At 36.9% G+C, this 23,264-nt stretch overlaps 3 protein-coding genes across 3 annotated transcripts in view; 1 reads left to right on the top strand and 2 right to left on the bottom strand.

Annotated features, from left to right (window-relative positions):
- On the bottom strand, window positions 9,508-14,126 carry LOC104778099 (probable LRR receptor-like serine/threonine-protein kinase At1g51880). The gene is made up of 12 exons (XM_019243939.1): window positions 13,949-14,126; window positions 13,705-13,858; window positions 13,229-13,609; window positions 12,121-12,599; window positions 11,867-12,008; window positions 11,686-11,757; window positions 11,509-11,580; window positions 11,319-11,399; window positions 10,774-11,200; window positions 10,536-10,662; window positions 10,192-10,447; window positions 9,508-10,073 (listed from the first exon to the last, which is right to left on the bottom strand). Exons 1-12 carry the CDS (start codon window positions 14,034-14,036, stop codon window positions 9,659-9,661), a joined length of 2,694 nt encoding a protein of 897 aa, XP_019099484.1. The 5' UTR covers window positions 14,037-14,126; the 3' UTR covers window positions 9,508-9,658.
- LOC104778097 (probable LRR receptor-like serine/threonine-protein kinase At1g51880) lies at window positions 18,329-22,826 on the top strand. Its single transcript, XM_019243938.1, has 13 exons — window positions 18,329-18,479; window positions 18,581-19,085; window positions 19,574-20,094; window positions 20,187-20,325; window positions 20,414-20,485; window positions 20,558-20,629; window positions 20,709-20,777; window positions 20,868-21,049; window positions 21,139-21,509; window positions 21,615-21,741; window positions 21,824-21,886; window positions 21,989-22,178; window positions 22,274-22,826. Exons 1-13 carry the CDS (start codon window positions 18,401-18,403, stop codon window positions 22,680-22,682), a joined length of 2,799 nt encoding a protein of 932 aa, XP_019099483.1. The 5' UTR covers window positions 18,329-18,400; the 3' UTR covers window positions 22,683-22,826.
- Window positions 23,170-23,264, bottom strand: part of LOC109130869 (IAA-amino acid hydrolase ILR1-like 5) — a 2,361-nt gene continuing 2,266 nt past the window's right edge. The window contains exon 3 of the mRNA XM_019240948.1: window positions 23,170-23,258. Within this exon, the coding sequence (XP_019096493.1) occupies window positions 23,170-23,258 (89 nt within the window). The remainder of the gene's footprint in view (window positions 23,259-23,264) is intronic.

Genomic DNA, 23,264 nt, shown 5'->3' with positions numbered 1-23,264 from the left:
TTTTCGTCGATTTCCACTTAAGTAACCCTGTTATATTGTTTCCTCAAACCAAACCGACTCAAATCGACAATTAAATCAATCTAAACGAAGCAGAAATTACTGGTGTCGACCGACACCAATATTGGTGTCGATCGGCACCCATCCCCAAAACTCACATTTTGGTTCGCGGATGTTACAAATGGTGAAACAGTTAAACCCGACAATGAATATAGGTTCACTAATCCAAGTTACATATTTTTCTAAAACATTATATGTTATTTTCAGATATTAATTTTATGATGCAACCTCAGCTTCGTCTTCTCAAAAAAAAATAAAGTGTACTTTAAATATTTTGTTTCCCCCAATATTTTGGGTTAAAAGTATGTGATAATATTGATGAAATCTCAAACTTGTTTTATATTTTTTTTTTTTTTATAATCTATGTTGTTATTTAAACTAAAATTAAAGGTAAATTTATTAATCGTGTAATTTTAAAATATGAGACGGCCTATAGAAATATCGTGTAATTTTAAACTCACCAAGTACTCAGAAACACTGAGCTTTTCACTTTATTAGAAATCTGATAAATTAGTTTACAACTCCCTTGATTAAGTTTACACAATACCTAAAATACTTTAGATTGCCACCTTAGATTTCTACCCCTTAACTAGAACAGATCAAAGAAAAGCTTCTCCCTTATCTATCTAGTTTACCGTAAACAGAGTAATCCTACTCTCTCTCAATGAAAAAACTTCTCTCTAGCTTTTTCCTCACTAAACGGCCAACCCTAGCTGATCCCTGTCGTCTTCCTTTTATAGACATAGTACGTCATGGATCTTCTAGGTTGGATTACACGATCTTGAATGCCTCCAAATCACCAAGAGAATATCTTCCTCTCAAACAGAATGTACTCTGTGATCTCCTTCTTGTCATCACTCCAGTTGGCGCTAAATCCACGTCATCACTTATTGCTTGATGAATACTCCTTTGACATGGAACAGCATCCGCCTTGTTCCAACAAACTCGTAGACTTATGATGCTCATAAAGACTGCACACACAATCTCCCCCTTTTTTTTATTCAATTTCTCGTTTCAAGCATACCTACAAGAAACCTCTTGGACACTCACAAGCACACATCATATCCCCTCAATAATAACAATATTCAAAGACCAAAAGATGTTAATACTTGCTTCATTACGTCAATAAACTGTGTCCAGACACAACGATTACACACGCAATTTCTCAGGGCGAACAAGGAAACAGAGAAGACAGAAACAGAAAAGATAAAACTAAAGAGTGAGTTACTGGAATAAACAAGAAAAATAAAACACCAGTTCACTCCCCCTAAGTTCTAGACTCCCCCTTTAAGATTAACTTCCTAACCATTAGATTCAACATCTTCAAAACCCTCTTCATCATATTCAGGCTCAAAGTTCCTACGAGCAAAGTAAGTATCAGACACATCCTCATCAATAGGCTCAGTTTCAGCATCCGTGTCATCAGCTTCCGGTTCATAACCTTGAGCCTCACTATCAGAATCCACTCTGTGAGTCTAATCATTTGAAGGATGAGGGAAAGAACCATAATCTCCCTCTGCTTGATGGACACAATTGAGTAAAAAAAACTAACACAGATATAGAGAAACGACCGTAGAAGACAGAAAGAGAACTAACCTTCTAGACGAGTAGCCATATCCAAAAGCAGAGAGGAACTATGTTGCAGGTCACCAGCCAGAGAGTGACCAAAGACAAAATCACCGCGACGTTTAAAACCACCCATACCTGCTCGTACTTCGAGATTGAATTTCTTTGGCAGAGGTGAGTGTTGTTCATACTGCTCAAGATCAATCTCCCTTTGGAAAAGAAGAACCCTGTAGATCAAGTTGGGAAAAGGCAGAACATTGTGGATTTGATTTTGAAACCTGGCTGCTCGTTCCACTTGATCATAGACCAACTTGGCAAAATTAAAAGGAATCTTGTTGTCCAACAAGTACAGAAGCTTGGCACGATCAATGGTGACATTGGAGTTATTAGTCAAAGGAATCCAATCCATGAAACATATCATATATAATCCAGCCAGTGTCTTAGACATCACAGACGTTCGCAGCTCCTTCCAGGTTACAACCTTCTCACAAGAGAGATACTTTGCCAAAGCATGTTTGGTGAGAGTTACTCGCTCAGTCTTAGACTTTGAATGCCACTTAATAGCTGGAGTCTGAAAGATTGTTGATCATCTAAGGAGAAAACTCATACATCTTCCGCCGCACATAGGTAGGAGTCTTTTTTGTCACATTATTGTAGATGTGAAAATTGGAATAAAATTCCAAAATAACCTCTTTGATATATGGCTCAATATCGACAACAGTATCCAGTAGATGATTGGCTTCTATAACTCGCATAACAGCAGCAGTTTCATGAGGGCCTCAAAGCACATACCTTTGATCATGAACCTCTCTACGCTGAAAATCATTGTATCGAGAAATACCATAAGAGGTGAGAAAACGAAGGTTCATTGGCTGGTACGGTGGCTGCCAAAGTGATGGATCCGCCGCATCCTTTTTGGACTGATGGTATTGATGAATGCTACTCCGGTCAGACGCATTATATGGAGGCTTTCCGCGTGAATCCAGATAATTACGCAGCAGATCTGGATAAGGATCATTGATTGGAGGTCGAGAAACATCAGGAACATGGGTTTCAGCAGGCGGCGATGAAGGAATGGTAGGTGAGGAGGTAGAAATAGTAGTCGTCGGTGATGGAGAACACCAAGGATGCTTTGGGGGCAACTCTTCAATCAAACTATCAGAGTCTCGCAGCTGCATTCGATCCGCAATCGAGCGTTTCAAAGAAGCACATAAAGTGGAGTTAGCTTAAAAGACTCAGCAACCAAACACCGAAACGAATTACCTCCTGAACAATGAAAACTCAAAACCACAAATTAGTGAAAACTGGTACTAAACTGGATATAACCAAAACTCACATTCATAACATAACCAGCACAGACTATCAATGTCTTACTCGCAGAAATGAGCTAGGAAATAATTTGAGTGAACTTAACAGAACCAACGAAAGCCTATATGAACTGCAAACACGTCACCAGTCCCCATCAGTAAGTGTAAAAACAATTGTCTCTCCAATAGCGAGGATGTGGGACACAGGAGGAAAGAAAAATACAGTTCTCAAACACACACACTTTGAAAATCACTTTGAAAGAAAAAATAAGAACAACAACACAAGTGTTGTTCCATCCAGGATAGTCTTCACTTCTGCATACCTTAGAGTGCAGGAGAATCCTCAAATAAGGAAGTGTGACAGACTATGAAGCAATATGCAGGCTTTTTTTTTGTTTTTTTTGTTGTTTGCTTCTTACTGCTCCTTTCTGCAATGGGAGGAACGGAGAGGTGACTTTACAGCCAGAATTTCATTCGAAGTCTTTCTCTGGATGACTGACTCTCCTCATCTCCTTTTTTATTGTTGTTTTTGTTGATTTTTTTTTTTTTGAAAATTTTCTCCCATGGTACGAACAAAATTTCTCCTTTGTTCGTTCGAGTTATTGACAAGATTTCTCCTTTGTCCCTCGAGTATGAGATAAGCACCGGCTTTATCTTATCTAGTAAAGTGTATCTTGATGCTCCTTTCTACACTTTACCGCTTCCTACACATTCTCCATGCATTGCCTGTCACACATGTCACTCACTCAACAGTTCTAAATTATGAAGAGTAGCTTTTTTCCTTAATGAAAAAAACACATCAACTAGTGAGAAACTCTGTGAATTTTTTTTTATAAATGTAAAAGAAACCGAGATACTGTACATCCTCCCCCTGTCTCTACACATGCACTCAAAAGGCAGATAGTTAGAGCTCACACACACCCAAGGACTTTTGCAAGTGCACAAATGTGTTGCGGTCCAAGGGCTTGGTAAAGATATCAGCAAGTTGAAATTTTATAGATATGTGCTCAATGATAACTTGTTTGTCTTCAACTAGTTCACAAACAAAATGATGCCTAATGTCAATGTGCTTAGTTCTAGAATGCTGAAAGGATTCTTAGAAAGATCTATTGCACTTTTATTGTCACACAAAATCAAGAGAGGTGCAGGAATCGACATACCATAGTCATATGCCATTTGTCTCATCCATAGTAGTTGTGTGCAGCAGCTTCCAAGCGCAATATACTCAGACTCAGTTGAGGACAGGGAAACACAATTTTGTTTCTTACTATGCCACAAGATGAGGTTGTTTCCAAGTAAGAAGCTTCCACCTGTTGTGCTTTTTCGATCATCGAGAGCACCTCCCTAGTCAGCATCACAATATCCAACAAATCTCTGTTTTGTATCCTTTGTGTAGTGGAGTCCATAGTTTAGAGTGTCTTTCACATATTTGATGATTCGTTTGACCGCTGCTAAGTGAGATAACTTAGGATTTGGTTGATAGCATGCACAAAGACGAACACTGAAGCATAAATCTGGACGAGTGGTTGTTAGGTAGAAAAGACTCCCAGTCATGCCTCGATACTAACTAGCATCAACCTTCTGTCCTGATTCATCCTTGGATAGAGATTTTGAGGTGCTCATGGGTGTTCTGGCAGGCTTGCTGGAACACATCCCAAACCGTTTTACCAAATTGAACGCATAGGCGCTCTGAGATATAGTGATTCCGGAGTCAGTTTGAGTGACCTGCAATCCTAAGAAATAATTGAGTTCTCCTACCATGCTCATCTTGAACTCTAATGTCATAGTCTTGACAAAATCTTGAACTAAATCATCGGATGTTCCACCAAAGACTATATCGTCAACATATATATGTATAATGATCAGACCCTTGTCATTGTTTTTGACAAACAGAGTTTTTTCAACGCTTCCCCTTGTATAGTCTTGACCAATAAGGAAGGTGGTAAGACGCTCATACCATGCGCGAGGAGCTTGTTTGAGGCCATAAAGGGCTTTTTCCAACTTATAAACATGATTACGAAACTCTACACTCTCAAATCCCTTGGGCTGCTCCACATAAACCTCCTCTTGATTGAATCCCTTTAAGAAGACACTTTTGACATCCATCTGATACATCTTAAAATTCATATCACAAGCTATACCAAGTAAGAACCGAATGCATTCCAACCTTGCAACTGGAGCAAAGGTTTCATCGAAATCAACACCTTCAACTTGCATATATCCTTGTGCGACCAAACGATCTTTGTTTCTGGTGATGTTCCCTTCTTCTTCACTCTTGTTTTTGAAGATCCATTTTGTCCCTATGACATTTACATATGGAGGATGTGGTACAAGTTTCCACACGTCATGGCGAACAAACTCTTCTCACTCTTCTTGCATAGCAAGAGTCCAAAAATAGTCTTCGAGAGCCTCTTGGACATTTTTGGGTTCAAACATGGACACAAAGCAAGAGAACATAACCAGATCAAAGCAAGCAAATGAAGCCATTAGTTTGTAATCCTTTTTGATTCCCCTAGTTTTTTTTATCATCATTCAGATCTCTAGTCACATCTTTTGCTGAGTGATTCTTGTGAACCTGCAAAGGACGAGTTTCATCCTCTGAGTTATCATCTCACTCAGCCTTCTATTGTTGTTCGTGTGTAGTTTCAGTTGCATGTTCTTGAATTTTCGAATTCTCACTCAACACTTGGCTGACCGTTGCTGGCAAAACATGAACAACTGATGTGCTCCCATCATCGATTAACACATTCATCGATTCCTCGATTCTCTGCCGTTTTTTATTCCAAACTTGATATGAAGTACTGCTCGGAGAGTAACCCAAAAAAGAAACCTTCCTCACTTCGAGAATCGAACTTACCGAGCTGGTCCTTGTCGTTAAGAATGTAACACACACATCCAAAAACTCGAAAATAGCTGAGGTTTGGCTTATTCCCCTTCCAGATCTCATAAGGAGTTTTGTCAGAACCAATTCTCACATAAACTTTTGTTAATCACATAGCAAGCAGTGTTGATCGCCTCTGCCCAAAAAGTTTCAGGAATTCCATTTCCATGGATCATAGCTCTGGCCATTTCCTGCAGGGTTCTGTTTTTTCTCTCCACTACTCCATTTGACTAAGGTGTTCTAGGTGCAGAGTAATGATGAAAGATTCCCTACAACTCACAAAACTGATTGATGACAGCATTTTGGAATTCCCCACCATGATCACTTCTAATCTGCTTGATTCCCATCTTTTTCTCATTCTTCAGTTGTAATGCAAGAATTTTGAAACTTTCTGCAGTTTTTGACTTTTCTCTGATAAATCTTACCCAAGTATATCGAGAGAAGTCATCGACCAAGACAAACACATAACGTTTACCAGATATGCTTTCAACTTGCATAGGCCCCATTAGATCCATGTGAATTAGGTCCAAGATTTGTGTTGTATGTATTCCTTCTACCCTCTTGTGCTGCACTTTAATCTCATTTCCATTATTACATGCTGCACAGACAATCTTATCGACATGTTTGAGAACCGGAACTCCTCTAACCATATCATTGTTGACCAGATTTGACAGACTTCTAGCATTCATGTGGCCTAAGCGTTGATGCCATAGGACTGAATCATCTTTTTCAGCTCTGAAACAGTTCTTGGCTTCTTCCCACATATAGCAGTTGTTACCAGTTTGGATTCCTGAAAGAGCTATTCGATTATCCTCATCGTTTACCCAGCACTTCACCTTGTTGAAACTTACCGTCAGACCCTCGTAGCACAGCTGACTCACACTGATTAGATTTGCTGTCAACCCTTCCACAAAGTAGACATTTGAAAGTGGTGGTTTCTCAGCATCAGTTAAGTCACCTTTTCCTCTGATTCTTCCTTTGGTCCCCCTCCGAAGGTGATTTTGCTCTCTCTAACTTCTGAGATCTGTTTAGATGGGCCTCATTCTTTGTCATGTGTCTAGAGGCACCACTGTCGAAATGCCATGGTTTGATACACATTGCTTCAGATGACGTATATGCAACATTACACAATAGTTCAGATTTTGCAACATACATTAGCATCTCTCTTTTCCTATGCGGATAGCACTTTCCTTGTTTCAATAACTGTTTAATTTTATCCAGATATTTGTAACAATACCTTCTGATGTGCCTCTGACGACCACAGTAATAGCATTCATAGATCTTGATAAACTTCTGATGGTAGTTGCTCTGTCTCTCAACAGTTGATTTTGCTGGAACAAAACTTGGTTTGTTTAATACTTGAGAGTGAGTAAGATTCAAGTGTGCATTCTGACTTTTTACGAACTTAGTGTTCCCACTAGATCCTCATTCACAATAGCCCAAACCAAAATTTGACTTCCCAACTCTCCCCGCAGCTAAGATGTTTTCAAGATCTTTTGTTCCACTATTCATCATGTAGATCTTTTTCTTGGTTTCGCTTGACTCTTGAGAAAGTATTCTGTTTTTCTCTAATTCTGCTGTGAGTTCCCTTGTCAGCTGATCATTCTGATTTTGAAACTTGATATTTTCTTCCAACCACGCCAGCTTCTCCTTTTCCAGAGTGAACCACTCATCATACAGATTCCTGAGTTCACAGTCAACATCTACTTTTGATGCATCAGGATCTTTATCAGACATCCATTCCTCGCTTGATGTGTCCGACTCCATGTATGTGGTGTCATCTTCACTCTTCAGACTTCCCATAAAAGCTACAAAACCAGTGCATTTCATCTGATGAGTCATCTTCTTCTGACTCACTCTCACTTTCTGCATGTATGACTTATCCTTTTTGACAGAAGATCCTACACACTCAAACTTTGTATGTCCAACTCATCTACATTCTGAGCACTTGAGTTCTTTTCTTTTTAAGGATGGACATTCAGCTTTCATGTGTCTATAGCATTTTTCTTCCCACTCCTTTCTCTGTCACTGTCACATCCACCACCTTGATTTCTTACCAAGTTTCCTTTTTCAACTCTTCTCAAGGCTTTGGTGAAGTTCTTTGCCATTAGACTCATTTCCTCTTTCAGCGTCTGGATCTCCTTATCGTCACCATATGCAGTGAAAGCTACCCCTTTTAAGGTGTTGTTCTTTCTAGCAGTAATTTCCAGCTCGTGAGCCTGCAGCATTCCAACAACGTCTTCAAACTCAATTTTATCAGTATCCAGTGATGATCCAATTGCTGTCCTTTTACTCTCAAACCTTGCAGGAAGACATCTGAGCAGTTTCTTCACCATTTTTTTGTCCTTATACTTCTTTCCCAGATTTTGTGCTTCAATGGCAATAGCACTGATTTTCCCACTGAATTCCTCAATGGTTTCAGATTCCTCCATAGTAAGGTTCTCGAACTTAGAAGCCAGCATGTCAATTCTGGAACGCTTTAAGCAAGTCGTACCTTCGTATGCCTTGGGCATCTTGTCCCAAGCCTCCTTAGAAGATTCACAGTTCTGGATACGCTTAAATTGATTGTTGTTAACAGCATTAAAAATCAAAGAGAACGCCTTTGAGTTCGATGTAGCTTTTGCTTCTTCTGCATCAGTCCAATCCTCCTCAGGCTTCAGAACCTCCTTTCCTTCTTCAGTCTTTATTACTCGTGGAGTCCATCCTAGGTTAGTTGCAATCCATGCTTCTTTTCCAAGTCCACGGATGAGTGCTCTCATCTTCACTTTCGAGTGACCATAATTTGCTTTTTCAAGCATGATTGATCTTCCAATCGCAGCATACTCTTTGTTACAGTCCATCCCTTCCGCAGGATCCTCACCTGTTGTTAAGATACAACTTGGTTCAGATGCCCGCTCTGATACCAATTGAAAAGAGGGATGAACCTAAGAATAACCAAATACTCAGAAACACTGAGCTTTTCACTTTATTAGAAATCTGATCAAGTAGTTTACAACTCCCTTGATTGGGTTTACACAATACCTAAAATGTCTTTAGATTGCCACCTGAGATTTATATCCCTTAACTATAACAGATCAAAGAAAGGCTTCTCCCTTATCTATCTAGTTTACCGTAAATAGAATAATCCTACTCTCTCTCAATGAAAAAACTTCTCTCCAGCTTTTTTCTCGCTAAACGGCCAACCCTAGCTGATCCCTATCGTCTTCCTTTTATAGACATAGTACGTCATGGATCTTCGAGGTTGGATTACACGATCTTGGATGCCTCCAAATCCCCAAGAGAATATCTTCCTCTCAAACAGAATGTACTTCGTGATCTCCTCCTCGTCATCACTTCAGTTGGCGCCAAATCCACATCCTCACTTATTGCTTGATGAATACTCCTTTGACATGGAACAACATCCGCCTTGTTCCAACATACTCGTAGACTTATGATGCTCATAAAGACTGCACTCAGAGTATCAAACTGCTTACCTGAAGCATAATTGAGTGAATTTGAAACCACTTTACCACTTTCTTGTTTATTATAAAATCTTATTAATTATTTATATTTTAGTGGTGGCAAGTGCACCCACCATCCATTACGTAGGGTATCAAACCAAACGGATACCAGTTTCCAAAACCTCCTGGAAAACTCTGGAGATACCTTGCATAACAAGTATTTGAAAATGTTATGATCTACAAACGCTAAATTGCATTCAAACTAAAAAAAAAATATATAATTTTAAATAACAAAGAACCGGAACAGAGTAGAATTAAGACTGACTCTGTTCATCCCAAACGGAACAAAAGAAACGTGTGTACAAAGAAACTTGTAGCTTCAAACAAATTTTACATAAAGATTTGATTCATCTAGCTCCTGGATTAAGCTCTGTTGTGAAATTCATTGACATCTCAACTGAAGAATCATAAGTTGAATCCGTCATACGGCTTCCCATGTTTCTTGCCACTTCCATGTTAAGACATTCTTTCAGATCCATTACTACTTGAGTCATCGTCGGTCTCCGTGAAGACGACGGGTTCAAGCAAGTCATTGCGGTCTCAACAACTTTCCATATCGTGTTTGGATCAAAGTCTCCTTGAAGCTTAGGATCCACAATGCTGTTAATGTCTCCTCTTGATAGCATCAAACCTACCCATTCACCTATATGTGATCTTTCCCTCTTCATGTCTATCACGGGTTGGTTTGTTACTAGCTCTAGTAGAACAACACCGAAGCTGAACACATCGCTTTTCTCGGTCAGCCAATTCGTTCTGTAGTATCTGAATTTAAAAAAAAAAAAGAAAAAAAGAAAAAGGAAAATGCACAATGTCAAGTAAGAACTAACATGAAAAATAAAAAATCAATTAGTTGTTGTAAAAAGAAGTGATTAAGGTTTACTCGGGATCGAGATATCCGGGAGTTCCAGCAACTACGGTTGAGACATGAGTTTCAGTTCCGAGTGGGAAAGACCGTGAAAGGCCGAAATCCGCAAGCTTAGCTTGGAATTTCTCGTTTAATAAGATGTTAGTTGTCTTAATGTCGCGGTGAACTATTTGGGGTTTGCATCCATTGTGCAAATATTCTAATCCTTGTGCTGATTCCGCTGCTATACGAAGCCTTCCTTCCCAAGTTAGTATCGACGGTCCACGCTTCCCTGAAAGTAAATTTTGAAACAAAATATCATCAGTAACGTAAAAGTAAAAACCAAAATGTTACTACATTTAAAAAAAATATATATATACCTGTTAAGTGCTCTTTCAAGTCTCCGTTAGCCATGAACTCATAGATTAGAGACATTTTATCGCCTTCTTCGCAATATCCAACAAGACATGTGAGATCTTTGTGATGAACTCTAAGAAGCAACTCAACCTAAAAAAAGTAACAAAACAAACACAGAGTAAAATTTGGCAATCAAAACACTATTTTATTTTATTTTACAATAGAGATAAAAGAGTAAAATTTGGCTGAGTCTGTTATTACCTCGGCTTTAAACTGTTTGTAACCAAGTGCAGTGGACTCAGTGAGCATCTTAACCGCAACTGGTTCGTTATTCAAGACGCCGTAATAAACCACACCAAAACCTCCCCTACCAAGAACCCTCTCAAAGTTGTTTGTCATCTTAAGAACATCCATGTAAGTCAATTTCCGGTTCTTCGCTATCACGGGAGATTCAAAGCCGTGGTGAGACCTCGAATGTAACGGTGTTGTACCGGTACCTGAATTAGGATTTAAACCATGCTTGGATCTCTTCTTCCTCTTAAGGTTAAGGAAAGTAACGATTCCAGCTACAATGAGGAAGAGTGAAACAAGTGATGCTGCAACAGGTGCAATAACCGCGTTTTTCTTCTTCTTTCCCGTGGTAGCACATGAAGCAGATGATGAACAGAGTCCAGTATTTCCTTCAATGCTAGAGATTTCACACATGTGATTGAAAGACAAAGTTGATTACAAAAAAATGTCTTAAAGATCCCTTAACTATTTGTGTTTTTGTTTTTGTTCTTGCTCATACTAATTATTAATTTTACCTTAACGATATCGATCCTCTTCGTGCTTTATCAAGGAGAGTTGCAGGGATTGAGCCATTTAGCTCATTGCCTGATAGATTACTGCACAAAACAGATTTGAGTAAAAGTTTACAAAATATCAGAGCCTTTTGGTGTTAAATAAAATAGAAATGTTTTAAATTTGAGCCTCTTCGATTGTGTTTGAACTTACATGATTTTTAAGGTTTCCATGTTGGCTAGAAACTCTGGGACTGAACCAGTTAAAGTATTGTTAGACAAGTCACTGCAAGAAAATCAAACACCATCGAAAACATACGACTTTAGATGAAAACTTTAATTTGCCGCACTTTCTAAGAGAGACTTGAGCAATATTTATTTAAGTACTTACAGAACTTCTAAATTGGTAAGGTCTGATATGAATTCCAAAATCTCTCCTGTCAATCCACTTGAAGAAAGGTTCCTGTTTTCAAAGATCAATGAATTTTTAAAAACCCTTCATGAAAAGCATATAAAGAACAAAATCAAACTCTGCTCTAAAAACAGAAAAAAATAAAAATTCAAATGCTTACAAAGAAATGATATTTGGTTGCTCATAGTCAATATAACTGCAATTAACACCAGACCACCTGTAATCCCGTGGCGCGCAAGGATCTCCTTGCCAGTCAATCTTGTTCAACTCGTAACCCGAGTTTATGTTCATTACTGCATCAACTGATAATATATATTTTTTTATGTATAAGTAAAAGTTTGCTTCTCGATCAAAAATAAATAAATAAATAGAGCACAAAAGTAGTTGGCTAGCTAGTTATTTTGTTCACTATACCTTGTTTCCTATCAGTCTCTTGTTGCGGCAATGAGCTGATCGAATAAACCTCCATGGCATTGAGTATAGGAGGTAATGTTGAATTTCCGGTTCTTTGAAGCGAGAAGATGTATAGTCCATTTGCATCCGCGACTAGTTCGAAAGGGGTATATACAGAAGTAGTTGTATAATTAAGTGGTCTAAAGGGTCCATAGATATGCCTGTCATTGTACATGATATTAAACTCTCTTGTTTCATTGGAACTGAGCTCTTGAATCTCGGCAAATTGCATGACAACGTAGAATCGCACAGTGCTGTCCTCCCCAGGTAGAGAAATGTTCATAGGTTGGTCCGGGTCTGTTGGAACAGAAGCTGTAACCATAGCGAACTCTGGTGGTTTGTAGTCATTGTTGACATTCACTGTCTGATTGGTACTAATCTGTGACCATTTCCCGAAATTATACGGAGCCCAGACACGATCAAAAACATCTTTGCCGTACCTAAAATAAAAGAGAGAAACAGAGCATTACTTAGGAGCTTTTTTCATATATACCAAAACTTGACTATAGATTTTGAAACTAAGAATTAACCTGTAGACTTTGTCGGTAGTTGCGCCAGCGTCTGCTCTGACCACGAGCTGCNATTTCCGGTTCTTTGAAGCGAGAAGATGTATAGTCCATTTGCATCCGCGACTAGTTCGAAAGGGGTATATACAGAAGTAGTTGTATAATTAAGTGGTCTAAAGGGTCCATAGATATGCCTGTCATTGTACATGATATTAAACTCTCTTGTTTCATTGGAACTGAGCTCTTGAATCTCGGCAAATTGCATGACAACGTAGAATCGCACAGTGCTGTCCTCCCCAGGTAGAGAAATGTTCATAGGTTGGTCCGGGTCTGTTGGAACAGAAGCTGTAACCATAGCGAACTCTGGTGGTTTGTAGTCATTGTTGACATTCACTGTCTGATTGGTACTAATCTGTGACCATTTCCCGAAATTATACGGAGCCCAGACACGATCAAAAACATCTTTGCCGTACCTAAAATAAAAGAGAGAAACAGAGCATTACTTAGGAGCTTTTTTCATATATACCAAAACTTGACTATAGATTTTGAAACTAAGAATTAACCTGTAGACTTTGTCGGTAGTTGCGCCAGCGTCTGCTCTGACCACGAGCTGCAATGACCCTTGTTGAGTCAAGTAAGTTGTGTTCACGAGTTTACGTAGCTCTAAAACGGATATAAAAGGCGTCGAGTCTCCTGTTTTGACAATACAGACTTGCAAACGATCACTGGTCAAGAGATGAATCATCTCAAAGACTTTTGCGTCGGTCTCGTTTGTGGTTGAAACTGTTGACCATAGGTTAGGCCCAAGGTGGAGCTCGAATTGCGTTGAGGGTTTTTCATCATAACCGCCGTGAAGGAAACTGGCTCTGATTAGATATTTTTCCCCTATTGTTAGATTCAAGGTATAACAGTTTCTTGTGCCTTCTGGAAAACTCCGCAGGTTCCTTGTGGAAGAAGTAAAAGAATGAAAAAAAAAAAACAATTTAGCGTGAGGTTTAAGTCAAACATTCATTGATCTTGAGATTGTTGTTATCTATACCATGTTTGTTGCTGGTATTCCTTCCGGTAATCTTGTTTGATGCTCCTAGCAACACCGCTATTAATGAAATCCGCATCAGAAATGTAAGTAATGTTTGTATCTCTCTCACGAAAGCTCTTTCCTCTCGGAGAACCGCAACCCAAACTGATAAATCCTGAGAGAAAAAAAAAAAAACAAAAGGGAACAATTTAGGAGAACAATTCCAAAACCAAACAGGTCTTGATGAAGATGTTATATATATAACCTGACTGATCTTGAGCAAGACTAAGAAATAAAGCTGAGAAGAGTTGCAGAAGAATTAAGAGAAAGCAGGCAGAAAACGCCATTAACATTCGTCACTTTTGATTTTATTTTTCTTTTCTTGTTTTGCGTATTAGAACGTGGAGGAATCAAATGAACATATATGTGGAAAGTGGGACTTGTTTTTGTTGTCTGAACCGCGTTAGTACTGGTTACTACTATTATTGTGAGCTCAAAGTCAACATTTTGGTAGAGGTCACCAATTGTGATTTTTTTTACGTTAAGTCGTTGACCAATAAATAATTCTAGTTTTTCTAAATTAGATTTAGCCAATTACATAACATGAATTCTTTTTAACAATGTGAAACTTTCACCAATAATTTCGATTTCTTAAGCTTTCCATATATTGTTTTAACTAAATATTCCTTCTGGTTTTATGAAAAACAACTCATTACTTATTTATACTGGATAAGATTGTCATTTGTCATTAAGTTACACTTTCGTTAATCTAATCTGATGATGAGATGGAGTTGTTTGAAAAAATAATAAAAGTTTGTTGGAGAAAACATTATAAATAATTTTGATATATTAAAAGTTTGTTGCCATATGCTCTTAAANAAAAAAAAAAAAAAAAAAAAAAAAAACCGAACCTTAAAATTGGGGAAGTCAGAAAGGAATTTGGTTGGTGACTTGGTGAGATATTATAATAATATACATGCACCAATCCCTAATACTGACTATGGAGAGAAGACGACCACGACTTCATTGAATAAATAGACAAAACCAAAACCAAAAAGAGAAGAAAATATATGGTCAATGTCAATTTGGCATCATTATTACAAGATGTCAAGATATACAATCCATTTACCATTATATATACCCTAGTGGGAAATATACATGCATCTTCTATATACTAATATATATATAGAACAATTGAAAGTTTGAAACCAGTTCTTTAATTTACAAACAATTACGTCACATTTTATTGATAGTTACTATAGAATTACGTCCAAAATACAATGCAGTATTCAACTTTCTTAGAAACTTAAAAGAAAAAAAAAATTGAGTCAATATGAAAAATTATGTGGCCTAAATAGCATAGTTTTGGACATGATAGGCGAATGTCGATATTCCAATTTCCAAATATATCGAAAACGATAAGCCTTCTCCTATAAGCCTAATTAACCTCTGTAATAAGGTTTGACTGTTGACCTTCATTTTTTTGTTTGACTTCAGCGGTTGAGTTTTCGATTTTCCTTGTTTATGTTAAAAACTTTTGGATTTTTTAATCTGTAGGTAAAATATTTAATCTGATACTAGGATCTACATGTGGTACACCATGGGACCATTTTTTTTTATTTATTTCTAAATTATTCTAGTACTTTTAGTTTATTTAAATTGACATAGTTATGTTGTAGTTTTGTAATAATTCCATATGTTACTTTGCTATTTGTACATTATATGTTTTTTTTTGTTTTTAAATCAAACTAACTATATATATATATATATATGAATATATATTGGAGATGGTATAGATAAACTCAAAATTGTAGATAAAGTTTACATATATATATATTTAAATGTGATATATTTAATATTTATTTGGTTTAAAAATGAGAACTTAATTTATGATTGTAAGTTATATTATTTGTTTTTAATATATGCTGAACTACAATACATTTAGAGATGTCCAACGTTTTTAAATATTTTTTATGTAATACACTTAATATAATATTTGGAGTGCCGATGGTTTAAAAAATATATATAGTTGAAGTCCTTAAATTAAAGAATCTCACTTCATAGCTTATATCGAATAAATTTTAAAATGTTAAGATGTATTATATTAAGGGTGAGATATAGAAAATATATAAACTAAATCGCTTAACAATTTCTTGTCTCTTCTTGTATACTCTAGCAACTTAAATTGTGGTTTTTAGCATCTACTTTTATCCTAATATGTGTTTTCAAAATTACAAATACTATAACCCAGCAAACTTAAAATAACCCGTTAATATAATTTGAGTGCTTCAAATTAAAAAAAAAATTTGATTGTTATTAAAATAAAAGTAGGTTATTGATTAGTCATTATTTCGAAATGTTAGCCATTTTCTTGTTGATAGCATCTTCGGATTTTTACATATGGACATAAGTCATAGTCTTTCTGTAGTAGATCTTTTCACAAATAAAAGGCTATGTAGAAACATGCAATACGTATTTGTAAAAAATATCTAAACGAAACATAATCAACAAAGACTCCACATAGCTAGATAAGTTTTTACACACATAAAAAAAAAAAAATTATCTAGGAAGAAGCCATAGAAGCAGTAGTTGTGTCTTCGGTAAAAGTTTTAGAGAGGTGTGGGCGATTTTGATACATTTAGGTGATATGAAGAGTATATATAGTACTTTGAGTAAAATGGTAGAGATTCTCTTAGATTTTCTATAAATTCTTGATAATCAAGTTTAAAAGATATAGGAAGATATTCAAATAGAAGAATTTGGAAATAGTAGATTAGGCATGTGCTTCTTATATACTAAATTATAAACAAAAGATATGTAAAAAAAAAATCTTTACGATTCAGATTCGTATACATATATGGAAAGACGAAATTCATATATGTAGATGATAAAAACCACAATTTAGAATATATGTTTTACGATTTTGTTTCTTTTGATTTAGGGAATATTGTTAATGCATATACTTATCTTGATTCTAGTTAGGATTTGATTTATGTAAATCCATCATCAAGAATATATGTATCTATCGTGATTGATTAATATTGATACTGAAGTTAATAGAACTTATATTTTAGGTATAAGAATTTATCAAAATGTGTATGTGTGATTTATCTATTTTAATTATATATTGCCTAACATGTATGTGCAAATGTAATTAGTCTATATATTTGGAAATCTCTAATTAATGTTTCGAAGAAATCAAAGCACATATATTTGAAATGATCCGATCTTTGTAATCGGTTTAGAATGAACAAAACCCCCAACCCGATGAAATGACAAATTATCCGTGTAACACCAAATTATGATAATTAAATTTATATTCATATTGGTTATCAAAAGTGATCGAATTTAAAATATATATCTGTTTCTAAAAATTCAAATCACATCATATGCTGAAAATTCCATAATTTTATTGTATTAAATAGTAATTTAAATTATTAAATATAAGATTAAATAAAAGTGAAAGAAGAATTATATATTAATCTAACATAGTGATCTAAATTAGGTAGATAGATTTTAGGAAATTTGAAAATAAGGACCTGATTGTGTTTGGTTATAAAGATTGTAAAAAATTTACTTGAAACTTGTTTGAATACAAATATATAAAAGGATGGCACAAAAATGTACTTCAAAAATGTTAAGATAGATATTATCGTTTTCTCTGTGACTCTAGCTTGCTAATAGGCTAGTTTATTGAGATATATATTCCATATTGAGAGAATAAAGATTTGTGAGGCAATATATATATTATATCAGTTTCTCTGCTCATTGCTGGTAGGTTTTAGGTTTTGAGTTGGACTCATTTACTAATAGGTTTATAGAATGTGCATTTACATTCTCAGTTTCTTAATTGAGCTGTCGACAAAAAAAATTCATCACTAATTATATACTTTAACGTATATGAGATTAGTGAAGACATTGTAAGAATAATGGCCCGGTGGAGGGAGTTACGTGTGGTAGGATTCTTCTATATCCTTGAAGCAGCCATTATTATTATTATTGTTACTTTTTTTTTCTATTCAAAAAAAATAATGGCTGCTTTAAGGATATAGAAGAATCCTACGACACGTAACTCCCTCCACCGGGTCCTTTCCAATCAGCCAAAACGTTACAAATTTGCCATTATTCCGACGATTCAAATGCTCACATACTCACAAAAGACCAAAAAGGAAACTTGTAGGTCAATTTATGTTGCACCACTATCCCTTTACAATGATTCTTCCGATACGATTGACTCACCATTGCCAAGTGGTTTTGTTTCAAACAAATCATGGTGAAAGACACTGTTTGCACAATATATGTTGCACACTCGCCCTTTACTGTTCTTCTTTCTGGCCCATTCTTTACAGAGGAAAGAACCCATGTGAACATATAGCTTTAATTTTGCTTGGTCAAAACTCAAAACCAAAAAAAAAAAACCAAAATAAAGTCTCTGATTTTTATTGTCTCTACTACATACCGTTGACTTGTTCATCACCATAGATACACAAGTTGTTTAAAGAAATCAACTTAGAAAAATAGAAAAAGAAGTTGGCATTTTGTTGATTAGTGTCTACTTGTTGTTAGATAATGATTTTTAATACGTTGTGAGCACAACAAAATGACATCTAAGAAAGAGTTGACATTGTCTTAAAGTTGTTGACTTTGAACCCAACAAAAAAAGAAAAAAACTCTGGTGTTTCTTAGAAATGGATAAACCAGTTACATTATACAGAAGATGATGGCGTCTAAGGCGGTGCTTACGTTTATTTGCTGTGTGACTCTCATCAATCTTGCCAATGCTCAAGATCAATCAGGTTTGGTCCAATTACAGATTATGCTCTTCTTTATCTACATGATATGAAAAACAGATATATTTTTTAGTTATAAACTGTTTTTTTTTTAACATTTGAATCAGGGTTCATTAGCATAGATTGCGGGTTACAACCAGAAAATTCCAGCTACACGGAGACATCGACCGGTATAAAGTATGTTTCGGATTCAAGTTATACGGATACAGGAACCAGCAATTTCGTGGCGCCTGAGAATAGACAAAACATGATGCAGAGCATGTGGTCTGTTCGAAGTTTTCCAGAGGGAAACAGAAACTGTTACACTATTGCAGTTAATAGCAGAACCAAGTATTTGATCCGGGCGGCTTTTATGTACGGTAACTACGATTCGAGAAACGAGATACCGGGTTTCGATCTTCACTTGGGTCCAAACAAATGGGACACTGTTGAATTGGAGTCTCCTATGCAAACATTGTCCAAGGAGATCATGTATTATGTGTTGACAGATACATTACAAGTGTGTTTAGTGAATACAGGTAACGGTACGCCTTTTATATCGGTGTTGGAACTTAGACCGTTGCTGAATTCTTCTTACGTAGCTCAATCTGGATCACTCCAGCTCTTTGAAAGGTTGGATTTTGGATCAACCACGAATTTAACGGTCAGGTATCCAGACGATGTGTTTGATCGGATATGGTTTCCTTCCACACCAGATGGATCGAAGCCGTTAAGTGACCCGTCGACTTCTCTCACAAGCAACCGTACCGGTAGTTTCCGTCTTCCACAAGTTGTAATGAGAACTGGGATTGTACCAGATGTTCCAAGAGGGTCTGTAGATTTTGGATGGATTCCAGATGATCCCTCTCTTGAGTTTTACTTTTACTTGTATTTTACGGAACTTCAAGAACCGGATTCCAGAACCCTAGAAACAAGAGAATTCTTGATTTTGTTGAACGGACAGGCTTTTGGGAAACCGCTTAGTCTTAATTACTTCCGGACCTTAGTCCTGTTCACTTCAGACCCTCTGACAGCACAGAGCTTCCAGTTTTCTCTTCGTCAGACTCAGAATNGAATTCTTCTTACGTAGCTCAATCTGGATCACTCCAGCTCTTTGAAAGGTTGGATTTTGGATCAACCACGAATTTAACGGTCAGGTATCCAGACGATGTGTTTGATCGGATATGGTTTCCTTCCACACCAGATGGATCGAAGCCGTTAAGTGACCCGTCGACTTCTCTCACAAGCAACCGTACCGGTAGTTTCCGTCTTCCACAAGTTGTAATGAGAACTGGGATTGTACCAGATGTTCCAAGAGGGTCTGTAGATTTTGGATGGATTCCAGATGATCCCTCTCTTGAGTTTTACTTTTACTTGTATTTTACGGAACTTCAAGAACCGGATTCCAGAACCCTAGAAACAAGAGAATTCTTGATTTTGTTGAACGGACAGGCTTTTGGGAAACCGCTTAGTCTTAATTACTTCCGGACCTTAGTCCTGTTCACTTCAGACCCTCTGACAGCACAGAGCTTCCAGTTTTCTCTTCGTCAGACTCAGAATTCATCTCTTCCACCTCTGATCAATGCTATGGAGACTTACTTTACAAACAAACTTCCGCAATCATCAACCGAACAAAAAGACGGTAAGCTCTCTCATGTCCTCTTTCTGGTGCCTGAAACCAACCACTTTCTCACTGTTTTATTTTTTCTCTCCCGGTTTTGTGAATGTTAACAGTTTTGGCTATGAGGAATATTAAGTCTGCATATAAAGTCAAGAAAAACTGGCAAGGAGACGTGTGTCTGCCTCAAGCTTACACATGGGAAGGTCTGAATTGTAGCTTCGACGGCACAAGCGTGCCTAGAGTAATAGCTTTGTAAGTGTCCTTATAAAACAGTGTTTTCCCTCTCTCTCATTCATGAGTGAGGAGTCTCTCAGCAGTTATTGCTTTATATATGCAACAGGAACTTGTCATCCGCCGGGTTGACAGGAGAGATAGCCTCTGATATATCGGGTCTTTCACAATTACAAATTCTGTAAGTTTGTTCTTTTTGTTGGTCACAAACAGTATGCAAATAGTAGCAGTAGCTCACGTTTTTAACTTTCAGGGACTTGTCTAATAACAATCTGACTGGACCAGTACCGGCTTTCTTAGCTCAACTTCAATTCCTGAGAGTCCTGTATGTATTTTCTTAACCCGACATAGTAGTAAACTAACTGATAGATAGTAAATGACATTATCTATTGTGGATTTTGTAGACATTTGGCGAACAACCAGCTTAGTGGTCCTATACCACCTAGTCTCATGGGGAGACTAGAGTCGTTTAGGTTCTCAAACCAAACAAAAACAAAAAAAAAAACATTTTTCCTTCTCATTCTATGTTTGAAAAATTGTTAAATCCTTTGCATCCAATGCAGTATCCATGGGAATCCAAGTCTTTGTCCTACAAGTGCGTGTGAAGAGGTCTCACAAAACAGATCAAAGAAGAATAAACTTCCTGGCTTTGTCATTCTATTAGTTGCATCACTTGCAGGGCTACTTCTTCTTGTTATCATATCTTCAGCTATATTTTTCATCCTCATGAGAAAGAAGATACAAGGTATGTTTTATAGTTAAGTTAACTTGTTTTCGAGTTTCCGGGGAAAAGGTATTGGTAATGTCATAATTTGTATGAATATTGGTCTCCAGGTCGAGTGATTAACAGGACAATTAGAGCTTCTAGTAATGGACCGTCATTACAGAGGAGAGATACTGGTTCGATGCGTCCATCATTGCAGCGAAGAGAAACAGGTTTCTCAGCACATCCATCTTTACAGAGAATAGAGAGCGGAATGACAGACTATGAAGGGAATGAAACAGCGGTAGATGCGTTTGATTTGGAAATGGCAAATAGGAAGTTCACATACGCCGAGATTGTTAATATCACTAATGGTTTCGAGAGAGATCAAGGGAAGGTAGGATTTGGAAGAAACTACCTTGGTCAGTTAGATGGTAAAGAAGTGACTGTCAAGCTTGTTTCATCACTATCTTCTCAAGGCTACAAACAACTCAGAGCTGAGGTATAACAATGCTAATTAAAACTCTTTAATAAAAATTGTCTTTGATTATTAAACAAAAATAATGAAAACAGGACTTAGAAGAGCTTATGTGAATGCTAATTGTAGGTCAAACACCTTTTCAGAATTCATCATAAGAACCTTATAACCATGCTTGGTTATTGCAATGAAGGCGACAAAATGGCGGTTATATATGAGTACATGGCTAAAGGAAACTTGAAACAACATATCTCAGGTTTTGAAAATCTAGTTCTGCTTTATGTTCTTCTTCAAGTACAGTAATACACATATCTCAGTTATAATCTTGTCTTGTGCAGAGAACAGTACAACAGTTTTTAGCTGGGAAGATAGACTCGGGATTGCGGTTGATGTTGCACAAGGTTAGTTATTTGAAATACACTCCTGTTTTGGACTGAAACGATCTCCCTCTTCTTGGAGTTCTGTTTCTATAACAAAGTTATGTTATTGTGAATGACTTATAGGACTTGAGTATTTGCATACTGGCTGCACGCCGCCGATCATTCATAGAAACGTCAAGTGTACAAATGTATTCTTAGATGGAAAGTTCAATGCGAAGTTAGGCGGTTTTGGCCTTTCGAGAGCGTTTGATGCAGCAGAGGGAAGTCATTTGAATACAGCTATCGCCGGGACTCCGGGATATGTTGACCCCGAGTAAGCTCCAATCTTCCTATCATCCGAAAAATAAAATGTGCCTCCTCTTCATTGGTTGGTTTCTTCAGATAATGAGATCTCATCTTTCATCGCAGGTACTACACATCAAACATATTAACCGAGAAGAGCGATGTGTACAGTTTCGGTGTAGTTCTATTAGAGATTGTTACTGCAAAACCAGCAATCATAAAGAATGAGGAAAGGATGCATATAAGTCAATGGGTTGATTCTTTGCTCTCTAGAGATAACATTGTAGAGATTCTTGACCCGAGTCTTTGCGGAGACTATGATCCAAACTCTGCATTCAAGACCGTGGAAATAGCTGTGGCTTGCGTTTGTCGAAATTCTGGCGAGAGACCTGGAATGAGTCAAGTGGTGACGGCTCTTAAAGAGAGTTTGGCTGTAGAAGTTGAGAGGAAAAAGCATTTGCCGGTTGTATCAACAGATTCAGTTGAAGAGCTTGCACTTGGCTTTGGTTCCAATCCACCTCCTCGTTTGAGATGATTATTTATTTTATTTATTGATTTCATTTTCTCTGGAAATAAATCTGTTATATATATGTTTTACTTTTGTAAGTTGGAATAACCAAAAAAATGTTTGATCCAGATGTGAAGATTTTTCTTACAGTTTATAGTTTGGTTCTGATTAGGGTTATTTACTATTGATTAGTCAAGCGTGGGGCACAAATTTTCCAAGGACTTTACTTGTGACCTACGTGACTTCCAGTTTTGTGTCCTCCTCTGTTTCTCTTCGGTGACATAGGCTTTGTGCCTTGGCCAGAGACATAAACGCGAGCTAATGAAGTACTTGGCCAAGAATTTAGGATGTGTTTGAAATCAACAGATTCATCATTCTCAGAGAAATAAATAATAAAGCTTGACACTAGCTTTTTATTTTATTGATTGACAACTGCGAGTAGTTACACGGAACAATGATTGACATTTTCGATAAGTAGATGATGAGATGAAGAAGAGAGATGGCAACTTTGGAATCAAAGTTCATCTTTCATGTAAATCTTATTTGGCGATGAAGAAGACTCAAGAAGATATCTTGTGGCCAAGGAAGCAAGAAGGGAAGCACCATAAG

Source organism: Camelina sativa, chromosome 3, assembly GCF_000633955.1.
Source record: "Camelina sativa cultivar DH55 chromosome 3, Cs, whole genome shotgun sequence".
NCBI lineage: Eukaryota > Viridiplantae > Streptophyta > Magnoliopsida > Brassicales > Brassicaceae > Camelina > Camelina sativa.
This window is presented reverse-complemented; position numbering and strand designations above follow the sequence as displayed.

What these genes read in the sequence shown, in the direction of transcription:
- LOC104778099 (XM_019243939.1), bottom strand. Translation starts at nt 14,036, where the DNA reads ATGTTAATGGCGTTTTCTGCCTGCTTTCTCTTAATTCTTCTGCAACTC. An exon ending in GAATACCAGCAACAAACATG is followed by an intron (nt 13,610 to 13,704) that starts GTATAGATAACA and finishes TTCTTCCACAAG; the next exon opens with GAACCTGCGGAGTTTTCCAG. An exon ending in ACAAACAGTTTAAAGCCGAG is followed by an intron (nt 10,663 to 10,773) that starts GTAATAACAGAC and finishes TACTTTTTTTAG; the next exon opens with GTTGAGTTGCTTCTTAGAGT.
- LOC104778097 (XM_019243938.1), top strand. Translation starts at nt 18,401, where the DNA reads ATGATGGCGTCTAAGGCGGTGCTTACGTTTATTTGCTGTGTGACTCTC. An exon ending in GGGAGACTAGAGTCGTTTAG is followed by an intron (nt 20,778 to 20,867) that starts GTTCTCAAACCA and finishes CATCCAATGCAG; the next exon opens with TATCCATGGGAATCCAAGTC. An exon ending in ACAAACAACTCAGAGCTGAG is followed by an intron (nt 21,510 to 21,614) that starts GTATAACAATGC and finishes TGCTAATTGTAG; the next exon opens with GTCAAACACCTTTTCAGAAT.